Genomic DNA, 23,797 nt, shown 5'->3' with positions numbered 1-23,797 from the left:
CTGAAAAACACAGATATTCAAAAGCTGAGGGAGGAAGGATGTACAGATTCTCTTATCAGTCTTTGGACAGCAAGTTCTCTTGGTCTTAATTTGACCTTTTACCACATTGCATGACTCATACTATTCTCTCAAAATAAAAGCGCTGAACATATTGCAGTGAAGAGACTGACCAGTGATATCCAAAATGGATGGCTTAGTTGTGTAAAACCTCTGGACTGTCTCCATCAGTTGTGCACCATGTCCTTCACCCTGGAATGGAGGCAACACCAGCATTTGGCTTGAAGATGAAACAAAACAAAAATAAATATAAGTTACTGTCCATTTGTATTAGTCTGCATGCTTTGGAGTGTGTAATTTTAGCTGTTGGTCTCTTCACCCATCCCCATCAATTTTTATTTCCCTTTAGTCCTCACAGTTTATTTTTCTCTCCCTTGGACCATTATTTAACCAACTCCTGGACACTGCCGCAGATTAATACTCATCTCTCGCCTCCTCACATCACCCTCCATTTTACTCATCCACTCATGAAGGCAGCCCCCTACTGTTCTTAACTTGTAATGAGTAAAATTACATCAACATCATGTTTGAATTGGTGTTATCCTCCCCCCTAATTCCTTTAGCTGTGTCTACTTTGAACCAATCCTCCGAGCACAAGGCCTGCAATGTTGACATCGCCCGATATCAAACGCGGTGGCCGTTTCTCCTCACTAGAACATTTTGTTCCATCCTGCTTCTCTGTTAAATACATCTCCCTTCAAAAGCTCTGAATTTCCACCCTGCATCTCCTCCTCTCCCTCAATCGTGGCCTCCAGTCACTCCTCATTTTTAGCAATTTCAATCTTTTTTCTTTTGTTCCACCTTCACTTGCTCTCGCTTTACAAACATGATTTTCCTCCTTATAAAGTATCCAACTAATATTCACAACTACCGTCTTGACCCCATCATCTAATGCAGCCTCTTGACTGACACCTCAGCCACAGCCAAGAACATTTTGTTTGCTCTGCCAATTTCAGTATTGTCCAGATTTAGTGGGGCTACACTCCTCTTTGCCTAAACTGCTCACTATTTCAAAAGCATCCTGAAGACAAAGATAACGCACAACTTCTCTTCTCCCAGTGTCCCAATTGGCTTCTGTGTTAAAATCGCTTCTTATCAATGGCCTTTGTTGGTGCTCTCTTTGCAACCTCCAGCCCTCTGTTCATGCTCTCTTTGTAAGCTCCAGCATTTTCTTCCCACCCTAAACACGCTATTTTTCCTTTGTGTGCATTTCTCCTCTCATCACCACACTCCTATCACTTATGCCTTTTATCAAAAAAACCTCAATGCTTTAGAATTCCCTCACTATCAGCTGCTTCTCTACTTCTCTCTCTCTCTCCTTAGAACATATCTTCCATCTTTCAGTCACACATCCTTATGTTTCCTCTCTAGTCTAAATCTCAATTTTTATCTAATTGTGTCTCTCCGAGGCTCCTTGGGATGCTTATATAGCATCTCTTATACAGGCAAATACAAGCTGTTGATGAAAAGAAAAATAATTACTCTGTTATAACTGCCCACACCATAATGACAACATCCTTCAAGATAATTTGAGACTTCTCAATTTGAAATTTGCTTAACATTTACTGCTGAAAGGAATATTGCACCAAATTACCTACCCAATTCGAGGTCTCATTTTGTCAGGGTATGCATAGAAATTATACACAGTCATGTAACCCACAGTTGCAAAACGTGGAGAACCATCTTCAAGGTACCTTTCAAACCTGCATAAAATAGAAATGGAGAAATAAAAATGACAATAGCTATAACATTTTCACTCACTCTCAGGATCTTGTATGGAGTTGGTGCCCACTCAATCCATTCCCGCCCTCAAATGTAGAATGAACAATAGACATTACTTTCTTTATGGCCTTGTTTCTTTTTTTTGTGAAGATAGACCACACATTGTTATTAATTACTATTTTTATTCTACTGTCTCTATTGTGGCTCAATTTCTGCTTTACGAACAGATGGCTTACATCAGCACACATTGAAAGCTAATGTAATGCCTCCCTTTTCCAGTTCTGACAAAGAATCTTGAACTGGAAACATTAACTGTTTCTCTTTCCACAGATGTTCCGGACCTGCAGACTATTTCGAGCATTTTCTGTTTATGCTTCAGAATTCAAGTACCTGTAGTTTTTTGATTTATTTACCCTTAAATCAGCAGATAACCGTGGCGATAACTGATTACCCTGAGGGCACTTTAATTTTAGACAATGGTATTACTCAGGGGCCATAAAAAAACCTCTCTGCCATGCATCAGATGTGTACTTACACAAGAAAAAACTGCCATTTGTCATCATCCACATCAATGAAACTTGCTGTTTCAATGAACCAGATAAGAAAGGTCTGCAGTCTCTCATGGTATTCTTTGAATCCTGGACAGGTAATATCAGTCTGCACAAAAGATAAATATTATCATTATTAAACCGCAGTCCAATTCATCCAGTGATGTTTCAGTTAGATGGTCAATGTGCCCTCGAATACAATTGAGGATCTGTACAATGCAGTTGATTAAAAAAAATCACCACAGTTTCTTCTTTACAAAGACAGCCCTAGATTTGGAACAGATATTAAATCAATGGCAGTGCAAGCTTGCTCAACAGGACAAAACTGAAAATTGATTATGGATAACGACTGATAAAACCTAAAGACTTCTGACGTGGTGACAGTAGCGAGAGCAACGAGGTAGTGGGCTTGATAATGAAGGACAGGGTAAATCTCAGTGATAGACTTTGCACAGTGTCCTACCTTACCCAGTTCATATTCGGACTGCAGGGTACAGTTCCAAGGTCTTTACCACAAGAGATCATTGAGGTATTGGAAAGACGCAGAGGGAAACAAACAGAGCCGGGATTAGCCCCTGGGTTACCAGGAGAGGCAGAATAAACTGGGAATGTTCACACAGGAGAAGTGGCTCTGGACAATCATACAGGATGACTACACAGCAGGCACCCATCCAAAAGTTGTTGGAGGGAGAATGAAGAGGCAGTTCAGATTTCACTCCTTTGTGCAGGGGGAAGCAAATGTCTGCAACAAGCTGCCCAGTGTGTCAGCATATTGATGCGAGAGTTGGATGTACTTGTTAGAATATTCTTTTGTTGATTTTCTGTATCACTCCTTATGAAAAAAGTCTAGCTGGGTATGATCTCACGGACATACGCCACCTTCCAACATCACATCCATTTTTCTACATGAGGTGTCCAGAGACAACGAATACTGGTGGGATATTAAATCACATAACAAAGAACCAAGAAAGCGGAATATAATCCTGCCCTAGGCAGTATTCCATGCGTATGGCATAGCAGGAGTTACGTGACACCAATCACGCTGTCGGACTCTCTCTTCTTACCATATCCACACCAATTCTTCCAAACATATATCTATGCAAGCATGCAGGTACAGCAGGCAGGGAAGAAAGCATGTTGGCCTTCATAGCGAGAGGATTTATGGGAGCAAGGAGGTCCTACTGCAGTTGTACAGGGCCCTAGTGAGACAGCACCTGGAGTATTGTGTGCAATTTTGGTCTCCTAATTTGAGAAAGCACATTATTGCTATTGAGGAAGTGAAGCGTAGGTTCACCAGGTTAATTCCCAGGATGGCGGGACTGACATATGATGAAAGAATGAGCCGACTGGGCTTGTATTCACTGGAATTTGGAAGGATGAGAGGAGATCTTATAGAAACATATAAAATTGGACAGTCTAGATGTAGGAAAATGTTCCCAATGTTGGGGGAGTCCAGAACCAGGGGCCACAGTTTAAGAATCCATTTAGGATTGAGATGAGGAAAAACCTCAGAGAGTTGAGAATCTGTGGAATTCTCTGCCACAGAAGGCGGTGGAGGCCAAATCACTGAATGTTTTCAAGAGAGCGTTAGATTCAGCTCTTAGGGCTAACAGAATCAAGGGATATGGGGAAAAAAGCAGGAACGGGGTACTGATTTAGGATGATCAGCCATGATCATATTGAATGGCGGTACTGGCTCAAAGGGCTGAATGGCCTACTCCTGCACCTATTTTCTGTGTTAATAGTTCAACAGTGCTGTTATGATGCTGCTCCTAGAGATTTAGAAAAGGCAATTAAAATTGTGGCTATTTTAGTGCTCAAAGGCCATGATATCAAGGACGCTCTTCTTACGGAGTCATAATTTCTGGCCATCTTTTTTATAATGCGCATCATCTTCGCCTGAAAGCACTGTAATCATGAACTGCAAGTATACAGGCACGAGAATGATCATTTACGAGGCCATTTTATGTCTCAACAGCTGAACGTCGAGTGCATGTTGGAAGGATTTAGTGTGCAATTTCTTCACAATTTCAGCGCAACAACCGTTGCAGCCTATAAATTCCCCATCCCTCAGTAAATTCCCCCATCCCTCAGTAAATTCCCCCATCCCCCAGTAAATTCCCCCATCCCCCAGTATGCTAACCACTTAAAGGCAGTGAGATTGCACAAAGCTTTGGCAGGATGAGCCATAGACACATGCACCAGTTTGGACATGGACACATACAAGACAATAAGAACTTGGAACAGTACAGCACAGAAACAGGCCCTTTGGCCCACAATGTCACAAGATGCCAAGTTAAACTAATTTACCTAAATTTTGTCTCTCATAATTTTACATACTTCCATCAGGTCTCCCTTCAATCTCTGACGCTATAGAGAAAGCAATCTAAATTTGTTCAACCACCGCTTCTAACGAATCCCCTCTAATACAGGCGGCATTCTGGTTAAATCTCTTCTGCACCCTCTCCAAAACTTCAACATCCTTCCTTCAATGGGGCAACCAAAACTGTATAAAATATCCAAATGCGGCCAAACCAAAATTCTATAGTGCTGCAATTTGACTTCCTGACTCTTATACTTAATGCCCTGACCGATGAAGGAAAGCATAATATATGGCTTCTTTACCATTATATCCACTAGTGTTGCCACTTTCAGGGTGCTATGGACTTGAATCCCAAGATTCTCAATACATCAATACTGTCAAAGATCTTGCCATCAATTGCATACTTTCCCCTTGCATTCAACCTCCCAAAGTGCAACACCTCATACTTGCTCAGATCAAATTTCACCTGCAATTTCAAAAGCTTTTCACTGTACACTTGACAATAAACTAAACTGAACAGAACATTTCTGTAACTGGTCTACACCCCACTGTATAGTTTGACAGCTTCCTCACTCTCTAAAATTCCACCAACCCACCTACATCCAAGGTGTGGTGTGTGTGTGTGTGTGTGTGTGTGTGTGTGAGACATACACACATACTCGCACACACATACACACCTCCAGCCTGAATAACACCCTTCCACTACCTTTCAGTATTAATTTAAAAAAAAATTAATGTTCTCTTGGGAACGATAATCCACTGACTTTACTCAGTTGGCCTATTGTGATCCCATGCAGTTTTTTACACTGTACCCTACTCAGTGTTCCCAAACTACTGGAAAGGAGAAAGATAAAATCAGTTGCATCACTCGGAAGCAATCTAGGTATTCAATTTCCGAAACTACAAAAGCACACCAAGTTCAATTATCACTGCTTCAATCTCCTCACCAACATCTTGGTTCAAGTGGCAAAGTCTGGAGACCAGTCTGATAAACTGGAAAAGCAAGAGCCTTGGTAAATTAAATAGCTTGCATTTGTTCTCTTTTTCTCGTTCTCAGGTAGTCCTCAAAAAGTGTAACTTGAAGTTCTTCTGCAGCATACCTACTGTTGCAATGTGAGGAAATGCAGCAGCTAGTCTGTGCAAAGCTAGCTTCCAGAAACAGCAACAATACAATGCCCAGATAATATATAACAGTGAGGCACCAGGAGCAACAACCTCAATTCTGTCCTCAAACCTTGGGATTAGAATTCAAATCTATGATCCTGACTCTGCCAAGGAGTTACCGGAAACAAAAGGACACAAAGTGCTGGAGTAACCCAGCAGATCAGGCAGCATCTGTGGAGAACATGGATAGGTGACGTTTCACAAAGTGCTGGAGTAACTCAGCGGGTCAGGCAGCATCTCTGGAGAGCATGGATAGGTGACATTTCAGGTCAAAACCCTTTTTCAGACTCAACCTGAAATGTCACCTATTCATGTTCTCCAGAGATGCTGCCTGATCTGCTGAGTTACCAGCACTTTATGTCTTTTTGTGCATTAACCAGCATCTGAAGTTGAATCATACCCACACAGATCTGCCCATTAACATCTTTGGGAATATCTTGTCCCACAGACAGGACAGACCCACCAAAGATTCAGTGACTTTTATGGCTGACAGCATGACAGAAACGGGAAGAGTAACCGTATACATAGAAAATAGGTGCAGGAGGAGGCCATTTGGCCCTTTAAGCCAGCACCATCATTCATTGTGATCATGGCTGATAACAGCCATATAATAACATCTCATGTTCACATAAAGGATACATTCCTTTTGTGCTGGGTGGCGTTATTTCCAGCTAAAGCAGTGAGTACAGAGATGTCGACAACTTAAAATTGAGTATTCATGTAACACTGTGGACAGTCGACCCCTATCCAACAACAATATGACTTTCTGGCTTGGCATATTTCTTACTCTACCATTACAATCAGGCCAGAGGACCACCCTTGATTTAATAAGGAGTGCAGAAGAGCTTGTCAGGAGTAGCAAAACATGTGCCTGGAAATAAAGTGAAGTTACTACATAGAACAACATGAATGCAGAACAACAGAAGGAGCATACGCAGGACAACTGAGAGATCAGCCAACCTACAAATCAACCCTACTACTGTGTGCTTACTTGAACAGTAGAGGGCAGTTAAGTAGCTAACAGTAGTTGGCAGTGCTCCAGCAACATCCCTATTCTCAACAATAGAAGAGCCCAGCTTGCAAGTGCTGAAGGCAAGGCACGTCTACTCCAAAGACGTACAGGTATGTAGGTTAATTGGCTGGGTAAATGTAAAAATTGTTCCTAGTGGGTGTAGGATAGTGTTAATGTACGGGGATCACTGGGCGGCACGGACTTGGTGGGCCGAAAAGGCCTGTTTCCGGCTGTATATATATGATATGATATGGCGAAAGCAGTTGTATCCAGATGTGTCTAGTAGATTATTTATCTAGCCTTCCTCCTGAGATCTCCACTTTCACAGAATCCTGTCTTCAGCCAATTTGAATCACTCCATAATATGTATAAATAAACAGCCGAGAGCACCTTATACAGCAAAGGTCATAGGCACAGATATTTCAGCCCCAGTACTGAAAATAGATGGTTCATAACTAGCTGCACCTGTAGCCAAACTGTTCTGGGACAGTTACAACACCAGCATCTACCCATGTGGGAAATTGCTCAGATTTGCTCAGTTTACAAAATGACACATCCAATCTGGTTAATTACCATCCACCCAGTCTACTCTCACAATGATGGAAGGTGTTGTCAATATTGATATTAATTGATCCTCACTCTCACTCATCAATGCCCAGTTGGGTTTTGCTGGGACCACTTGGGTTCACATCTTATTACAGCTTTAGTCCAAGCATGGACCAGAGAGTTGAATTCCAGAAGCGAGGCGAGAATAACTGCCCCTGATGTCAACAAAGCAGTTAACTAAATGTGGCATCGAGAAAACCTGGGAAAACTGCAGTCATTAGTCATCAAAGGGAAAAGAAACAGTTCAATGGTTGGCATCACTCCGTGTACATAGAAATGGTTTGAGTTGATAGTGGTCAATGATTGCAGCCCCAGCACATCACTGCAAGAGTTCTTCAGGGCAGTGTCCTTGGCCCAACCATCTTCAGCTGCTTGGTCAATGACCTTCCTTTCATCATAAGGTTTGTATGGTTTGCTGATGATCGTACAATGGTCAATTCCATTCACAACTCCTCAGCAAATGAACTGACCTAAGTGCATGCAGCAAGACCTAGACAACATTCAGACATGATCTGATAAGTGACAAATCACATGTGTGCTATTGAAGTACTGAGCGATGATCATCCCCAATATGAGAGTCTACGTCCTGTCCTTGATGTTCAATGACATTACCATCAACGAGATGTCCACTACCAATGCACTGGGGACATGATCGACCAGAAACTCAAATGAACCGGCTACATAAATAACACGACAGGTCAGAGACCGGGTATCCAGTGGCAAGTAACTCATCTCCTGACATGCTGAGGCCTTTCCACCATCTACATGGCACGCCAGGTGTGGTGGAAAATTCTATACTTGTTTTGAGTGCAGCTCCATCCACCACCCAAAACATTCACTACCTCCATCATCAGTGCACAGTGGCTGCAGTATGCATCATCTACAATATGCATTGCAATTACTTGTCTTGCCTCTGCTGCCAGCACCTTCCAAATTCACATCCTCTCAGGGCAGCACGATGACGCAGCAGTAGAATTGCTGCCTCACAGTGCCAGAGACTTGGGTTCAGTCCTGACTACGGGTCCTGTCTGTATGGAGTTTGTACGTTCTCCTGGTTTCCTCCCACACTCCAAAGACGTACAGGTTTGTAGGCTAATTGGCTTGGCAAAATTGTAAATTGTCCCTAATGATAGTGTGCAGGGATCGCTGATCAGCGTGGACTCGTTGGGCCAAAGGGCCTGTTTCCTTGCTGTATCTCTAAACTAAACTCTCCCACCAAGAGGCATAATTAGTGGCATGGGAACACCACCACCTGCAGACTCTCCTGCAAGTTGTGTACCATTCTGATTTGGAAATAAAATGCTATTTCTTTATGTCATTGGGTACTTCAGTAGTAGGCAGAGGAAGAATACAAGATGGGGTATATGAAACAATTAGTTAGATAATTGAGTTTATGGTAAATACCAAAGACAATGGCGTCTGCACAATCAATAATTTGTTATCAGAGTGCCTGTTACTTCTATTGTTTCATCCGGCAAGGGTGGCACGATGGTTCAGCTGGTAAAGCTGCTGCTTCACAGCATCAGAGACCCAGGTTCGATCCTGACCTCGGGTGCTAGTGTGGAGTTTGCACGTTCTCCCTGTGACTGCATGTGTTTCTTCCAGGTCCTCCAGTTTCTTCCTACATTCCAAAGACGTGCAGGTTTGTAGGTTAACTGGCATCTAAGAAATTGTTCCTCGTGTGTAGGGAGTGGATGCAAAGATAGAACTGGTGTGAACATGTGATCAATGATTGGTTTGGGCTGAAGGGCCTATGTTTAATCTCTATCTGTAAACACCCCCTATGGATCTATCAGCATAATCTGAAAATTCAGCTGCTGGCACCTAGTTCTGCCTCACCATCATTTCCTTTGACCCTCTCACGGCAACCCTAACAATTGATTTTCCTGAAATCCAGTCCTGAATGAGCAGAACATACCTCCAATTAAATAGCGGATGGATGAAGGCACTGTATACATTCACAAACTCCATTCCCCAGACACCAGCTCCATGGCATCTTTTTAAAACTAAACTGTTCATTGGTGAGCTGTAGATCATTACAGAGACGTGGTTGAGAGGGACAGGAATGGCAGCTCAATGTTCCACAGTTTTGATGTTTCAGATATGATAGAGGGGATACAAAAGAGGTGGAGAAGTTGCTTTTCTAAACAGGAAGGTCACAACTGCACTCAGAGAGGACATACTGGAGGGCTCATCCTCTGAGGCAGTATTGGTAGAAGTCAAAAAGAAGAAAAGGTGCTATCACTCTGATAGTTATATTTTAGGCCAACTGGATTTAGAGGAACAGATATGTAGTAAAATGAAGGGAAGATGCCAAAGCAACGAGGTGGTGGTAGTCAGGATTTTAATTTCTCCAATATTGACTGGAACTTCTTGAGTGCAAGAGGCTTAGATGGGCAGATTGTGTTAGGTGCATCCAAGAAGGCTTTTTGGAACAGTATGTAGATCGTCCAACCAGGGAAGGGACCAACTGGACCTTGTATTGGGAAACAAGCCTGGCCAGGTGATTGAGCTTTCAGTAGGCCAGCACTTTGGGGACATGATCACAGCTCCTTAGGTTTCAAGATACTTATGAATAAGGATAAGCTTAGTGCTAAAAAGGGGGGAGGGAAATTGCAACATTTCTAGGCAAGAGCAAGAAGTAGTAGATTTGGAGCAGCTATTATTAGGCAAGTCCACATTCGACATGCGGGAGGCGTTTAAAGACTAGCTGATCAGAAATCAGGACCTGCATGTTCCAGGAGGAAAGACATGGGTAGCAAGTATACGGTAATAGGCAGGACCCTTAAGAGTATTGATATGCAGAGGGATCTTGTGGTCCACGTCCATAGTTCCCTGAAAGTGATACCACAAATAGATAGGATGGCAAAAGTGGTGTAGGGCATGACAGCCGTTATCATTTGGGGCATTGAGTACGTGTCAGGATGAACCTCGCATAAAATGTAGATTTGGCCGCATTTGGAGCATTACATGCAGGTGTAAGAGACATTTCGATAGGCATACGAATATGCAGAGATATAGACCACTTGCAGGCAGTTGGGGTTATTTTAATTTTGCGCCATGCACAACCATTATGTGCTGTTCATGTGTTATACTATTGTTATGTTCTTATTTCATCACTAAAGCCATCCATTGTTCATCTCCTTAATACTATCTAACTCCAACCATACCTCAGCTCATCACTGCTGATAGTAGCTGAGGAGTCTGTGGAAGTGTTCAAGCCAGTCGGGTCACCACTTGGACACAACAGGATACTAGTGACAATTACATGCACTATTATAAAGAGGAGGGAATTGACCACAGAAATTATTGCCATGCAAAACATCCAAAATCGATGTCTCAATAAAAAAAGTGAAAGCCAGTGTTGATTTCCAGTTGACAGATTGTGCTTGTACGAAATGGGGGGGGGGGGGGTCAGACGTTCAAATAGGCAAAGAATCACTCAGGCATCATTTTAGCCATTAGAAATCCATATCACTGTATTTATCCACTCACCTTGTAAATTTCATAGTTTAACTCCAGTCCTTCCTTTTCATCATACATGGTGTACGAGTGAATAAGTAATCCAAATGGTCTGAAGGATGCATCCTTTTCCAGTTGCACAATAAACTCATCAAGGTTGCTGCAGTAACCAGTTGGGATATATTCTAACAGTTTACTTTCAATATTATCAACCTAGATAGGAAGAAATTGTTTAAAATAAACTAGAGCTTTATGTCCAATGGAAGCAGTTTGTTTCTTCTTTTATCCTCCCTCTATCGTTCTTCTATTTCTGCCGACTGAGGATTCTTATTGCTCCCACAGCTCAACATTATTTCATTACAGCTGAGTAACAGGTCAAAATCTGTACATAAAAAAATCTTGGCAATATTTTCATATCAACCATTGAAGTCAACAGGAACATGAACATCAATGCTTCCAGTTCAGTTTGGGTAGAAGGAATGTTTTTACTTTTCGGTCAGAACAATTCCTCTTACTCAGTAGGATCTGAGGGATTTTTTTTTTAGTGATCCAAGGAAAAACATTTGAGATTATTAAAAACACAGTTATAAAGAGCTTTATTAGTTCAGTGAAAAGTAATTTAATCAAAGACATGGCTCTCCAAAGATGATTCTATATGCACGCAGTTCCTTGGTTATATTTAAAAAATGAAGAAATATCTGTCATAAATACAGGAGAGGAAGGCTGGTGGAACAATCACATCAAGCACACTGTCTTATTTTTGGTTTCGCTTGGTTCCAAACAGTGAAGTTACTTTCAGGTTCTTGAACCAACCTGCATAATCCCAAACCTACCTTGGCAATGGAACACTAAGGACCACCTCTTGCACTACTTGCTTTTCTAATCGTTTTGCACTAATGTCCGTCTTTATCTATTATTGTTTTACAGAATTTATGCATAATTATGTTTTTGTGGGTTTGTCTGAGTCTATGTGCCTATGGTGCTGTTGCGAGCACAATTTTCATTGCATCTGTACCGCATTGTACTCGTCCAAATGACAATAAGCCCGACTGGATTTGGAAATCTCTACCCAGTCTTTCTTGTAAGTGGCAACTCCTGCTGTGGTTCAGTATCAGAAACATCAGCAGGCCTCCAATACTTGGATGCTCCTATTGTACAAGCCCAGACAAAGGACCATTGAAGAATGCAAACAAGGGAGAGGTGAGACAAAATATACAGAGAAAGGTACATCACAATCCAAAGCGATCTTCACGGGACAATAACGAGCAGAAAGTCTGTCAAAACTTGCCTCCTTACTTCAGAACACTGAATCAGATTGCAATCTCTATTACCATTTGGGTAATGCAAGGCAAAGTCAATGAACTAATGCATTACCTTAATGCTTTTAGGACAGGCTGCTGTTTCACATTGAAGTGATTAACCTCCACACTACTTTGCATTAGCAAGACCTAGTGAAGACAAGCAACCGATACGGTTTAATAGCCTACCTCTACGTTGTCATATTTTTCTATAACTTTGCTGGAGTATTTGATATTGAAGAATGTAGTGAGGCTGCAGGTAGTGTAGTACAATTGGATTTCAAGGTCCTTGTAGCCAAATACTGATTCTCTGCAGGCAAAGCAGAAATAACCACATGTTGGTAGAGAATCTGCAGGTTAGGTTTCTCTTTATTTTAATCGAGGCTCATTTATAAAATTTCAAATGAGCACAATACTCGGAAACATTTTGTCAAACACAGTTCTTTTGTTGCACATGTATTGCCATTAAGTTAGCTTGCCGATACAGCTCAGCAGTGTACTTTTGCTATTACTGGTCTATTGAAAAATAAAACTTGCTTTCTTTCATAGCGCCATTCACAATTGCAAGATGTTCCAAAGTGCCATACAACCAGTGAAGTATTTTTGAACAGCAGTCACTGTTGTAATGTAGGAAATGCAGCAGCCAATTTGCGCACAGCAAGCTCTCAAAACAGCAGTGTGATAATCGGTGCATGGAGAATTGTCAGCATAATGAAAAGCTGCGCTTGCGACTTTGTAGGAAATGGCGATGCAAATGCTTCCAAAACCATCCCAGTATAAAAGGGATGAAAGTTGCACTGTGAAAACACTTGCACTAGAAGAGGTTACATTAACATGAAGATCTCTTCAAATTACGCATTGCGCTTGTGTGGTCACTTAGTAGTTAAGCAGTTCTGAAAACTGGGCGAGAGCAATGGTGTTAGAATGCAACTTAATATTTACAGTGCCAAATTACTGAAGTATAGCAAAACTTTACAATTGACTGGTTTACGAGTCATAAACCATCTGGTCAAAGAGGAAGCATCGGACGCAAGGTGGAGGATATATACAAGACCAATCCCAAAGATCAGGTGCATTGAGTTATGAGAAGCTGGAAAGACTTGGGCTTTGCATCCTAAAAAGGAGGCAATAAAAACAGGACCTCAGACATAGAATAATAACACCTCGATTCAATCAGTAGCACTATCACTACGGCAAAGTTATGGATTGAAACCTTACTACAGGACTACAGTCCATATTCTGGGTTGCTATTCAAGTGCAGTAGTGAAGGAGTGCTCATACAGCCCTTTAACAGATGTGAAATTGAAGAGCCAAACATGCTTACTCAGGTGAATGGCAAACATCCCACGATCAGCGCTGATTTGATAACCTAACCAATTTTCCACCTTTGACCAACATTAGTGAAAGTAGAGCGTGCAATCCCATGTAACAATATTAGAAACAGAACTCAAAATATCAAATGCAATCTATGGTTTTCAAATGTACAAAAGGGTCTTAAAAAATGGGATTAGGAAAAGTTTGCCAAGTACTGATGTTGTGAAGCTGGAAAGAGTGCAGAGACAATTTATCAGGACGTTACCAGGGTTAAGCTATAGGGAGCGGTTGGGCTGGCTAGGGCTATTCCTTGGAGCACAGGAGGATGAGGGGTGATCTTATAGAGGTGTATAAGATCTTGAGGGGAATAAGATGCACAAAGTATTTTACCCAGGGCAGGGGAATTAAGAATCAGAGGACATAGTTTTAAGGTGAGAGGGGAAAGATTTAATAGGAACCCGAGGGGCAACGTTTTCCACAGAGGGTAGTGGTTATATGGAACGAGTTGATGCAGGTACAAGAACATTTAAAAGACAATTGGACAGGTACATGGATAGAGGGATATGGGCCAACATGGGCGGGTGGGACTAGTGTAGATGGGGCATCTTGGTTGGCATGGGCTATTTGGGTTGAAGGACCTTTTTCCATGCTGTATAACTCTACTCTAGCAATACAATTGTTTTAAATTCCCCACTCCCTTTTGGTATACCTTTTGTGTCTTCTGTTCTGAAGATTTACAAAATATGGTTAATGTCTCTTCCAGTTTTTGATTCCCCATTGTTAATTCTTCTGCCACAGTTCCTAAAACAATTAATATTTAATTTTGTTGCTCTCTTCTTTACATACTGACAATCTTATACACTTGCTGGTTTGCATTCATATCAGTTTTAACCCATCCTTTGCTGGTTTCTAAAGTCTTCCACTTCTTCTAGCCTACAATTGTTTGTTCAAATGAAGAGCTTGTTGAAATCTATTACCATTTTGTGCTTTATGTAGCCATGGATCAATCATTTCTCACAAGTCCATTTCTCAACAAATGCATTCTTCAAATGCACATTCATTGGAAATTATGAAGTATTTCTTAAATGTCTGTCGCTGCTTATCTGCTTAATACAATCTCCCAATCTACTTTAGTCAATTTGTCCCCTGTGCCTGTGTAATTGTCTTTATTTACGTTTTGCACTTACATTTGTTACGTTCAACCAGAACAGATTTTTAAAAATCACATTATGATCACTCTTCTTCAGAGGACACTTTACTCTGAGATTACCAATCTGCCACCTTTCTCCACTTTAATCCTATTTACTCCAAAGGTTTCACCTCTACTGTCACACCCTGCTTGCATTCAACCATATCACTACATCACACTTTGTAATAGTCATAAGCCCTTCAGCCCAAATTGCCCACGCTGACAATTTTCTAAATTTCCCCCATCCCAATATTTAGTTTAAAACCTTGGTTATTGGATATTTGCTTTACCAGGCCACTGACCCGAACCTACATCAAATGAATAGCTACATAAATCAAAACCCCTTTTGCACACACCAGTCTTTAAAGTCACACATTCAATGTTGATCCGTTTGAAAATCAATGCAAATTATACTACTATAAACCATTCACTATTTCAATCAGTAGTTAGGACAAGCGTGAGAAGATTAAGACTTGCAACAATGTAGCAAACTCCATGGTTGCAGGATGCTACAAAGCACTTAATAGCCAATTAAACACTTCTAATGCATAATTACTGTTGCACTACACAAAATCTTAAGGCTGTACACAGACAACAGCACTGCCAACCCATCAGCACCTGATATAGTACTAAATCATGCACACTCGAACCGAAGGAATATAAAATAACCAAGATTGGCCAATTCTGGACACAACTTGAAAACCAGCCCATCTTCCTGTAGCTTCTACATTAGATACAAAAAACATGTTTGATGGATTTAGTGTTACTGATTAAACATGGCACATACTCATCTCCGAATACTTGGTGACTGTACAACGGATTGAAGCTTGTTGTCTCATCCTCCAGGTCTTCAGCAAATCGAACTGTTAACACAGGGGAAAAAACCATCAAGCAGACTCTCTGCTTTGGAGGAAGACACACTGACCTGAATTTATTACTACCTGATAGTTACATTAGAACTTCAATAGGTAGAAAAATTGTGAATCTCAAGACCTGTTAGAAGCTATGTTCGATGGCAATAAGGTTTGCCCTGGATACCATCATAAACAAATCAGCAGTGCATTACCATTTTCCCACCCAATTCTATTAATAATTCAACCAAAAAGTCAATAGCATTCCCCAGAAAATGAAAATAAAATCCTAAACTACAGATGGTGGATATCTGATTTAAAAAAAAAACAAATATGCCGGAAACACTCTCCATTTTCAATTTGAAACATTAACTCAATTTCTCTTGCGACATATGCTGCCTGACCTGTTGTTTTGCATTTTGTGTTTTCAACAATATTTCCCTTTGCTTTTGCCTCTCGTCCACCTATGGAGACTACATGCACATCGCTAGATAACAGTGTTTTTAAAGCACATACCTAACTTCAGCCGAATGGCCTTATTGGTATCACATTTGTATTCTGCTAACTTCTTTTCCAGGTTCAAAAGATCTATTGAAAATAAAACCAGATGAAAAAAAGTTAACACGTGACATAGAAATCGCTGTGATTCAATAAGGAGAGAATTGCGTCACCGGGAAATGTTATACGGAGGAACACGCATGTAACAAGGTTTAATAAGAACAGAAGTAATATTACCAGGGAATTGATATCATCATTAGAGGTGGTTTGGCCATTTCAAAGCACCAAGATGGAGTTCCATAATCTACTGATATTTGGAAGGTTCTCAAAAATTAAACGGAGATTCCAAGAGCTCCACCTAAACTAAAAACAGTTCTGGAGTCAGATCCTAGAATCTAATGATATTTGGGAAGGAAGTTCAACGTTTAGGAAAAGGGAGATTATTGGTAATGTGTTCCAGTACACATGGACTGAGGTTTGCAATATGCTGCCTGGGTTGGTGGTGGGGGCAGATACGATAAGTGACATTTAAGCGGATTTTGGATAGGCACATGGATAAGCAGAGAGTGGAGGGATATGGATCACATGCAGGCAAAGGAGATTAGTTTAACTTGCCATCATGTTCGGCACAGACATTGTGGGACGAAGGGCATGTTCCTGTGCTGTTCTATTGATCCAAGAATGTTAAATTCTGAGAATGGAGAAGAGAAAAAGGGAGGAAAGCAGGGTTCAACACCTTTTTGTACTAAACAGTGGAAACAGCATGCAGAACAAAGCGACTTCACAATTAATATATCAGCTCGGAGATCTGTAGCTTGACCCCACCAATCGTGAATGAAGGACAAAGCTTAAGTAAGTCAGAGGAGCTAACGGTTCGAAGAACATTCCCATGTTTAACGGCAGAGTCGTCTGGCACATAAGTGCAAAAGAAAGCGCAGATTATTCGCAACTACCAGAAGAGTTGAAAGATCCATCTTGGCCTCCTCCTGAGATCTCCACTGTCACAGAATCCAACCTTCAACCAATTTGATACACTTTAGATCATATCACATAACAGCTGAGCACCAAACACAGAGCCCCTGAATGCAGCAAGGTTTAAACAACATTCTGACATGAGCTGCAAAGTGGCAAGCAACATTAGTGCCATACAATAACCATCTAGAAGAGCAGTCGTCACATTCCCTTCACACCATCTCCAGGCTCCATGGGTCTCGACCCGAAACGTCACCCATTTCTTCTCTCCAGAGATACTGCCTGTCCCGCTGAGTTACTCCAGCTTTTTATGTCTATCTTCAGACAACATCCCGTCTTGGAACCCATGATCACCAGTGTCAAAGTCATAATCTGGAACTCCTAACTGTACAGTACTGTGTAGTACCATCACTAGCATTTGAAGGCAATAGCTCACCATCACGTTAGGGGTGAGCATTAAATTTATATCTTGCGAGCGATACTAGAGTGAGTAAAGAAAAGGGAGAGAACTAGAGGATATTGTAAGAAATCTGAGGAAATAATACACGGCCTGGGACCTGATGTGGCTTTCCGTTCCAAATCTTCCATTTGTGGCCTCTATATTGGTTGACAGCAGCACTTACATCCACTTTACTGACATGGTCCAACTTTCCATATGTTCATTCAGCAGAGGCCAGAGCTTGGCCAATATTTATCAAACATACCCTCACTCTCCAGATTTCACATAATACTTCAACAATTTCAAATAGTCTCCATTTCCCATGCCCTTGACCCATTTGTTTCTTCACTTGTCTAAACCATGCCCTTTTTACTAGCACTTTCATCTCTTCCACCACTCAATCTTTTCAGTGCATCAGAAATGTTACATCGAGATTACTGTCAAATAGTTTTGCCCTTTTTGTTCAAGGAAAGAGATATTAACATTGGTGGGAGTCAGAGAAGGTTCACCAGATGGCCAGAGTGTGGAGGAATTGTTTTATGAGGAAATGTTGAACTTAAATGTTGAATTGTCTTATGAGAAATTGTCTTATGAGGAAATAAGGGTCTATACCATTGGAGTTTAGAACAATGAGAGATTACCTCATTGAAACAGGATTCTTAGGGAACTCGACAGAGTACATGCTGGGAGGATTTTTCCAATTGCAGCAGAGTCTCAGATTAAATAGTAACATGTAGGACGGAGGTTAGGAAAAATTTCTCCTCACAAAGGGTTGAGAATATTTGGAAATCTGTATCCCAGAAAGATGTGGAGGCCAATATTTAAATATATTCTAAGTTGAGAAAATCTTTAATCAGCTAGGAAATCAAATGATACAGGGAGAGGGCAGGAATGTGGACCCGAGGAAAATTGAATTAGCCATGATGGAGTAGCCCTGAGGAGTTGAATGGCCTCGTCTGATCCCATTTCTTATGGTCTCAAGTCCATTTGTGTGTTATTAAATTTGAGGAAGGATATTCTTGCTATGGAGGGCGTGCAGCGTAGGTTCACTAGGTTAATTCCCGGAATGGCGGGACTGTCGTATGTTGAAAGGCTGGAGCGATTGGGCTTGTATACACTGGAATTTAGAAGGATGAGGGGGGATCTTATTGAAACATATAAGATAATTAGGGGATTGGACACATTAGAGGCAGATAACATGTTCCCAATGTTGGGGGAGTCCAGAACAAGGGGCCACAGTTTGAGAATAAGGGGTAGGCCATTTAGAACGGAGATGAGGAAGAACTTTTTCAGTCAGAGGGTGGTGAAGGTGTGGAATTCTCTGCCTCAGAAGGCAGTGGAGGCCAGTTCGTTGGATGCTTTCAAGAGAGAGCTGGATAGAGCTCTTAAGGATAGCGGAGTGAGGGGGTATGGGGAGAAGGCAGGAACGGGGTACTGATTGAGAGTGATCAGCCATGATCGCATTGAATGGCGGTGCTGGCTCGAAGGGCTGAATGGCCTACTCCTGCACCTATTGTCTATTGTCTATTATCTTATTAACCCCAAATTTTGCTTTCTGTGATCTGGTTCCCCCACTCCCCCAAAATCTCTCCTCATGCACAACATTTAAGCCACTTTCAATTAGAGTACATCCATGGAAAGAAAAAAAAATCCATTAACTCACATTCATTTACAGTGGATTCCATCTGACCCCTTTTGACATTCCCTCATTTAATTACTATCCTTGGTATAGTCTTGACACTTGTTGACTTATATCTAAATCATTAATATTACAGTGAAAAGAGGCCACAGACCCAGAAGCTATATAATATCATCACCAACTTCAACCACTGAGGAACACTCCTTAGTTCCCACTCTTCCTTCTGAGCTTTCCTTTTTAAACTCAGTTTGTTGACCACCCTTGAAATGCATGCCTTTTTAATCCTTAGTAAAAAAATCTACCATCTCAAATGCTTTTGTAAATTGCCAAAAATCCATTCCATCTTTAATGTTTATCACCTGCAAGAAATTCTGAAGTTTGTTAAACACAATCGTCCTTCGTGAAAATGAATGATTACTTCTATTTTGTCTTTACCTAGGTACGCAGTAATTTCATTCCAACAAGGTTTCCCTCAAACACACTAAATTAGCTCCTCCCTTATCTAAAGATGTGGTTAATTTTGGCCACTCACACTGTAGTTAATTTTTACTCAGTGCAGGCCTGTAATATCATTGAGGGCCTTGACAATTTTCTCCTCTAGAATCCAAGAATGGGGCACTTTAAAGCCTTTGGTTCACAAGGCTTTCTTCAGATCATTAGAGGCATGATCACAACTTACCAAAAATTAGTTTTGAACCCATCTCCTCTCCTGCATCTGCCTTTAAACACAAAGCTTTAGAAAGTTACAGGGATATTGCTGGAACTAAATATTTGCCTTAACCTTTGGTAAATGACCACATAAATAATATGAAATGGAATAAACAAGGACAAAATAATAATAATATATTCCTTTATTTATATTATTATTATGGTTTATTTTGTATTATTATTATTATTTTAGGGGCATAATAAATTGCCCCTAGTGTATAAGGAATGGATGACTAACTGGGATGACATAGAAATACTGTGAACGTGTTGACATGGACTAGGTGGGCCAAAAGACCTGTTTCCAATGCTGTATCTCTAAAACTAAAAACCAAACTAAATAACCAAATTATGCACCTTAAAGGCCCATACCTCCAACTGCAGGCTGACCTGTAAACAACACCATGGGCATCAGCTCTTGAGACACAGATCTTGCAAAGATAAGTGTCAAATATTTCCAATGTTTCAATTACTCTAAATAACTAAATTAGGTTTAGTTCAGGGAAAGACACAAAATGCAGGAGTAACTCAGCCATGTTCTCAGGCAGCTTCCCTGGAGAACATGGACAGGTGACATTTCAGGCCAGGACTCTTCTGCAGAAGTTAGTCTGAAGAAGAGTCCCAAACCAAAATGTGAACCAAGCTGCCTGAGAACATGGCTGAGTTACTCCAGCATTTTGTGTCTTTCCTTAGTTTTAGTCCAGACCAACATACTGTGGTGTGTTGCATGGGTCATTCCTAACCAACTACCCTTTCCCAAACCCGATAATCTTCCAATAGTTTCCAATGATTAAACCAGTAGATAAATAAGAATATTAAAAACCCAGAAACGACTGAACAGGAAAAACTGAACATTAAACTAAGATTCTGCCTTAGGATCATTTGCACTTTCTAATTATTGCACCCAGTTCTCAACTACAAACAGAAATCAATTCTGAGAGATTTTTAAACAAGGTGAAGACTCAAATGCGCTCAGATCACACAAACAATACATTCTAGCAGCACAGGCCATATGTTCAAATTCCATTGTTGAAAATTATGAATTTGAATTTGAGAACTCATGCTAGATTGTTTACAAAAATACAAATGGTTACTGACCCACATCAGTATTTTAAATGCAAGATGTTTTTGCATAGGATTTTTAAATTCTAACTTTAATATCATTTTCATTCAAACAATTTCCTATGGTGTGATGGAATAAAGGCAAAATATAGCTTTCAGCTGAAGAAGATCAAAGGTTAGGGAATAATTGGCTCAAACCATGTAGATGCAGCTCAATATCAATTTTAAAGGCAGGCATTTTAGTAAGTTTGTATTCTTAGAATAAATCCCTTTATCCAAATTTATAAATGGAAAATCCCAAGATAACTTTTAGGCTGTAGCAACATCATCCAGCCAATGGCAGTTGGGTCTTCCTACTTAGGTGAGACCACAGGGTCGAGGATGATTCCAGTTCTGTGGATTCTGAAGTAATCAAGGTGGCCCACGCAGGAATGCTATGGTTGGGGCAGGTGGTGCTTAACAGAGTGGGTTGTTTGATATGTTGCATGTACTCCGGCTGTGGAACCCCAGGGTACTCTGTGTCTTCCTGGATGGCCCTTCAGAGTGAACACGACTGTGGGAATTCCAGTGAGAATGTTATATTTTTAATGGGGATCTCCAAAACGCCCTTAAATTATTTTCTAACCTGGTGGAATTCCCTTGCTGTGTCCTAGCTTGGAGTAGAGCGACTATTTCGAGAATCTGGTGTCAGGTATATGGACTGACCAAATTTGGTTTAGCGTGATATACCACTGGAAGTGGGAGGAAGAATGAGGGAGGAGAGTTCAATTTCATTGTGAAATGTTTAGATGAGCAGTTTCCATTATAAATAAGAACATATTTAAAGAGTGGAAAAAGTTGATAGGAAACATAGATAAGAATTTTAATGTCATAGAAATATATAATATTCTACTTACACCAACATGACACTCTCACTAGACAGAAACACAGAGAATTTGGGGAACCCAATACGAAAACAATTCAAAGAAGCAGGGGCAAAAGGTGCAGGTGGCTAACCAGGAACATTCTGTAAGCTTTTAAGTGCAATGTTGCCAACAAGTTATTATAGTGTATTACTGCCAAGTATCAGTTAATCATCAAGGCACTTTCTTAAAATAGCTCTGTAATAGTGCAAGTGTTAAGGATATAGGCAGGTCTGTTTATTGACAACATAGCAGAGTCGAGTGTTAAACAAGGTAAAGCCAGTATAAGGTAGAAAAGATACTAGACAAAAGTAGTTGGGTCCAGAAGACATACAATTTTAAAAAACACACTTGGAAGTTGCTAGATTCCCAGGGATATCCTAAGTAGTGCGGAAATAGAAAAATACAGCTCATGACAGCCATGTCATAACAATAAAGGGTCTAAATGTAAAAGGCTCCACATCAAGGCAGGGATTTGCAGTAAAAGAACATAGCTAATGGTTCCATTTCTAGTATAAAGATTACCCTGCATCCTGTTCATATTGCTGTAATTAAAGTCTGCTGGAACATTTGGGAGTTTCTTCTGAATGACAATTAAACTGATGTGTGTTTATTTGTGACATATTTTAAAGCACATATTTAGTCAACATAGATGACAGGTATGGCAATTCAACTCATTTCAGTGTGTTGTTTTTCCGTTATTTTCAAGAACAAATTCAGTCCCTGAACATCTTATTTCATGTAAACAATAATTTCCAAACGACCCAAATAATTACATTATCTTCAAACAGTTTTCAACTGTCATTGGTGGCACTCTTATCAAAGTTGCAATATGAAACAACAGTTCTATGCAGAAATCAGAATGTCAATCCGTCAAATGTAATTAAACTAAATTTTCCTATTCCAACGTGTTTGTAATCTTCCAATCCGAGAGGTACACAAGCATCCAGTTATCACAGGAAGAGTCAGACCTACGACTTGATGTCTTCCTTCGTACTTTCTAAATCCATTGGCTTAATTTAGACGCCACTGGACAAACAGAAGCACAACCTTATTTGTGTTTACATCTTCTTTAAGACATTTCTTTGACATTTGGGACAACATTTCCCACTCAACCAAGGTCTTGAAAGATCGTCCCATTCTTTCCCAGTTGGATCTTGCTGTGTACATTGACCACTGTATACTTCTCTGAAGTACACGTTTGACCATCAAGTGTTTACAGAGGTGTTCGGAAATGCGCTATATAAATTCAAAGAAATGGGGAGGAGTAAACTTTAAAACGTTCCACCTCGAGTAAAAAGAGCTGTACCCCCACAGTACATGGCGTAGATGAGGCTCGCTGGCGTGATCACAACAGCCACAGCCGCAGCCCCGCGAGCCTCCGCAAAGTTGCCGGGACCGGCGAAGAGAAGCCGACCAGCCCCGACCCCCGGCTCCACACGCGGCGTCCCCGGCGCCTTTGCAACGAGCTGCCAGAACCCCGCCCACTTTGCTCGGCAACCCCGCGCTTTTACCCGAAACCATTTGGGCGCCACTAAGGAGTTAGTTTTGTGGGGCAGCGCGGCGAGCCATCTCCGTCTCCCTTCCCCCACTCTCCCCAAACGGGCCGGTACTCACTCGCCATCTCTGCAGCCCAGCGCTGACAGCCCAGCTCCCGCTCCCGCTCGATTAGTTCTGCCGGCCCCGTGCCACGTGACCTCCAGCCGCCAGACGCGGGAACATCGATGCAAGAAAAAAATCCCTTCCCTTTCGAGCGGGAGGCGCAATTCCAAATATAAAATGTACTTTTTTCAGTTTAGAACCAATCTCTGTGTAATAGTCAAAGAACTTTTAAAATAAGAAATTGTGTGCGGAAAGAAAAATAGAATTTTCTGAAAATGCCCAGCAGATCAGTTAACATTTGTGGAGAGAACAGAATTAAAATGTTTTCAGATCGGTGACCCTTCATCACAACTGGATAGCGTTTTAAGATATGCCGCATTATTTAAAACATATTTATATTTAAAAAAGTTCCACAGCATGGATCAACTATGC

At 41.0% G+C, this 23,797-nt stretch overlaps 1 protein-coding gene across 2 annotated transcripts in view; it reads right to left on the bottom strand.

Annotated features, from left to right (window-relative positions):
* The window catches only part of hat1 (histone acetyltransferase 1), a 33,942-nt gene extending 10,511 nt beyond the window's left edge, over window positions 1-23,431 (bottom strand). The window contains exons 1-8 of one of the 2 annotated variants that reach the window (XM_078431413.1): window positions 23,381-23,431; window positions 16,063-16,134; window positions 15,483-15,558; window positions 12,382-12,502; window positions 10,928-11,107; window positions 2,315-2,436; window positions 1,656-1,760; window positions 171-277 (exon numbers count right to left, since the gene is read on the bottom strand). In XM_078431413.1, coding sequence (XP_078287539.1) covers window positions 171-277; window positions 1,656-1,760; window positions 2,315-2,436; window positions 10,928-11,107; window positions 12,382-12,502; window positions 15,483-15,558; window positions 16,063-16,134; window positions 23,381-23,387 — 790 coding nt within the window. In that variant the 5' untranslated portion in view covers window positions 23,388-23,431. Of the gene's footprint in view, window positions 1-170; window positions 278-1,655; window positions 1,761-2,314; window positions 2,437-10,927; window positions 11,108-12,381; window positions 12,503-15,482; window positions 15,559-16,062; window positions 16,135-23,051; window positions 23,336-23,380 lie in introns of those variants that run through there. The other variant, XM_078431412.1, reaches the window with a different exon arrangement.
* Between the last annotated feature and the right edge of the window lie 366 nt (window positions 23,432-23,797).

This window comes from Rhinoraja longicauda, chromosome 42, assembly GCF_053455715.1.
Source record: "Rhinoraja longicauda isolate Sanriku21f chromosome 42, sRhiLon1.1, whole genome shotgun sequence".
Classification (NCBI taxonomy): domain Eukaryota; kingdom Metazoa; phylum Chordata; class Chondrichthyes; order Rajiformes; family Arhynchobatidae; genus Rhinoraja; species Rhinoraja longicauda.
This window is presented reverse-complemented; position numbering and strand designations above follow the sequence as displayed.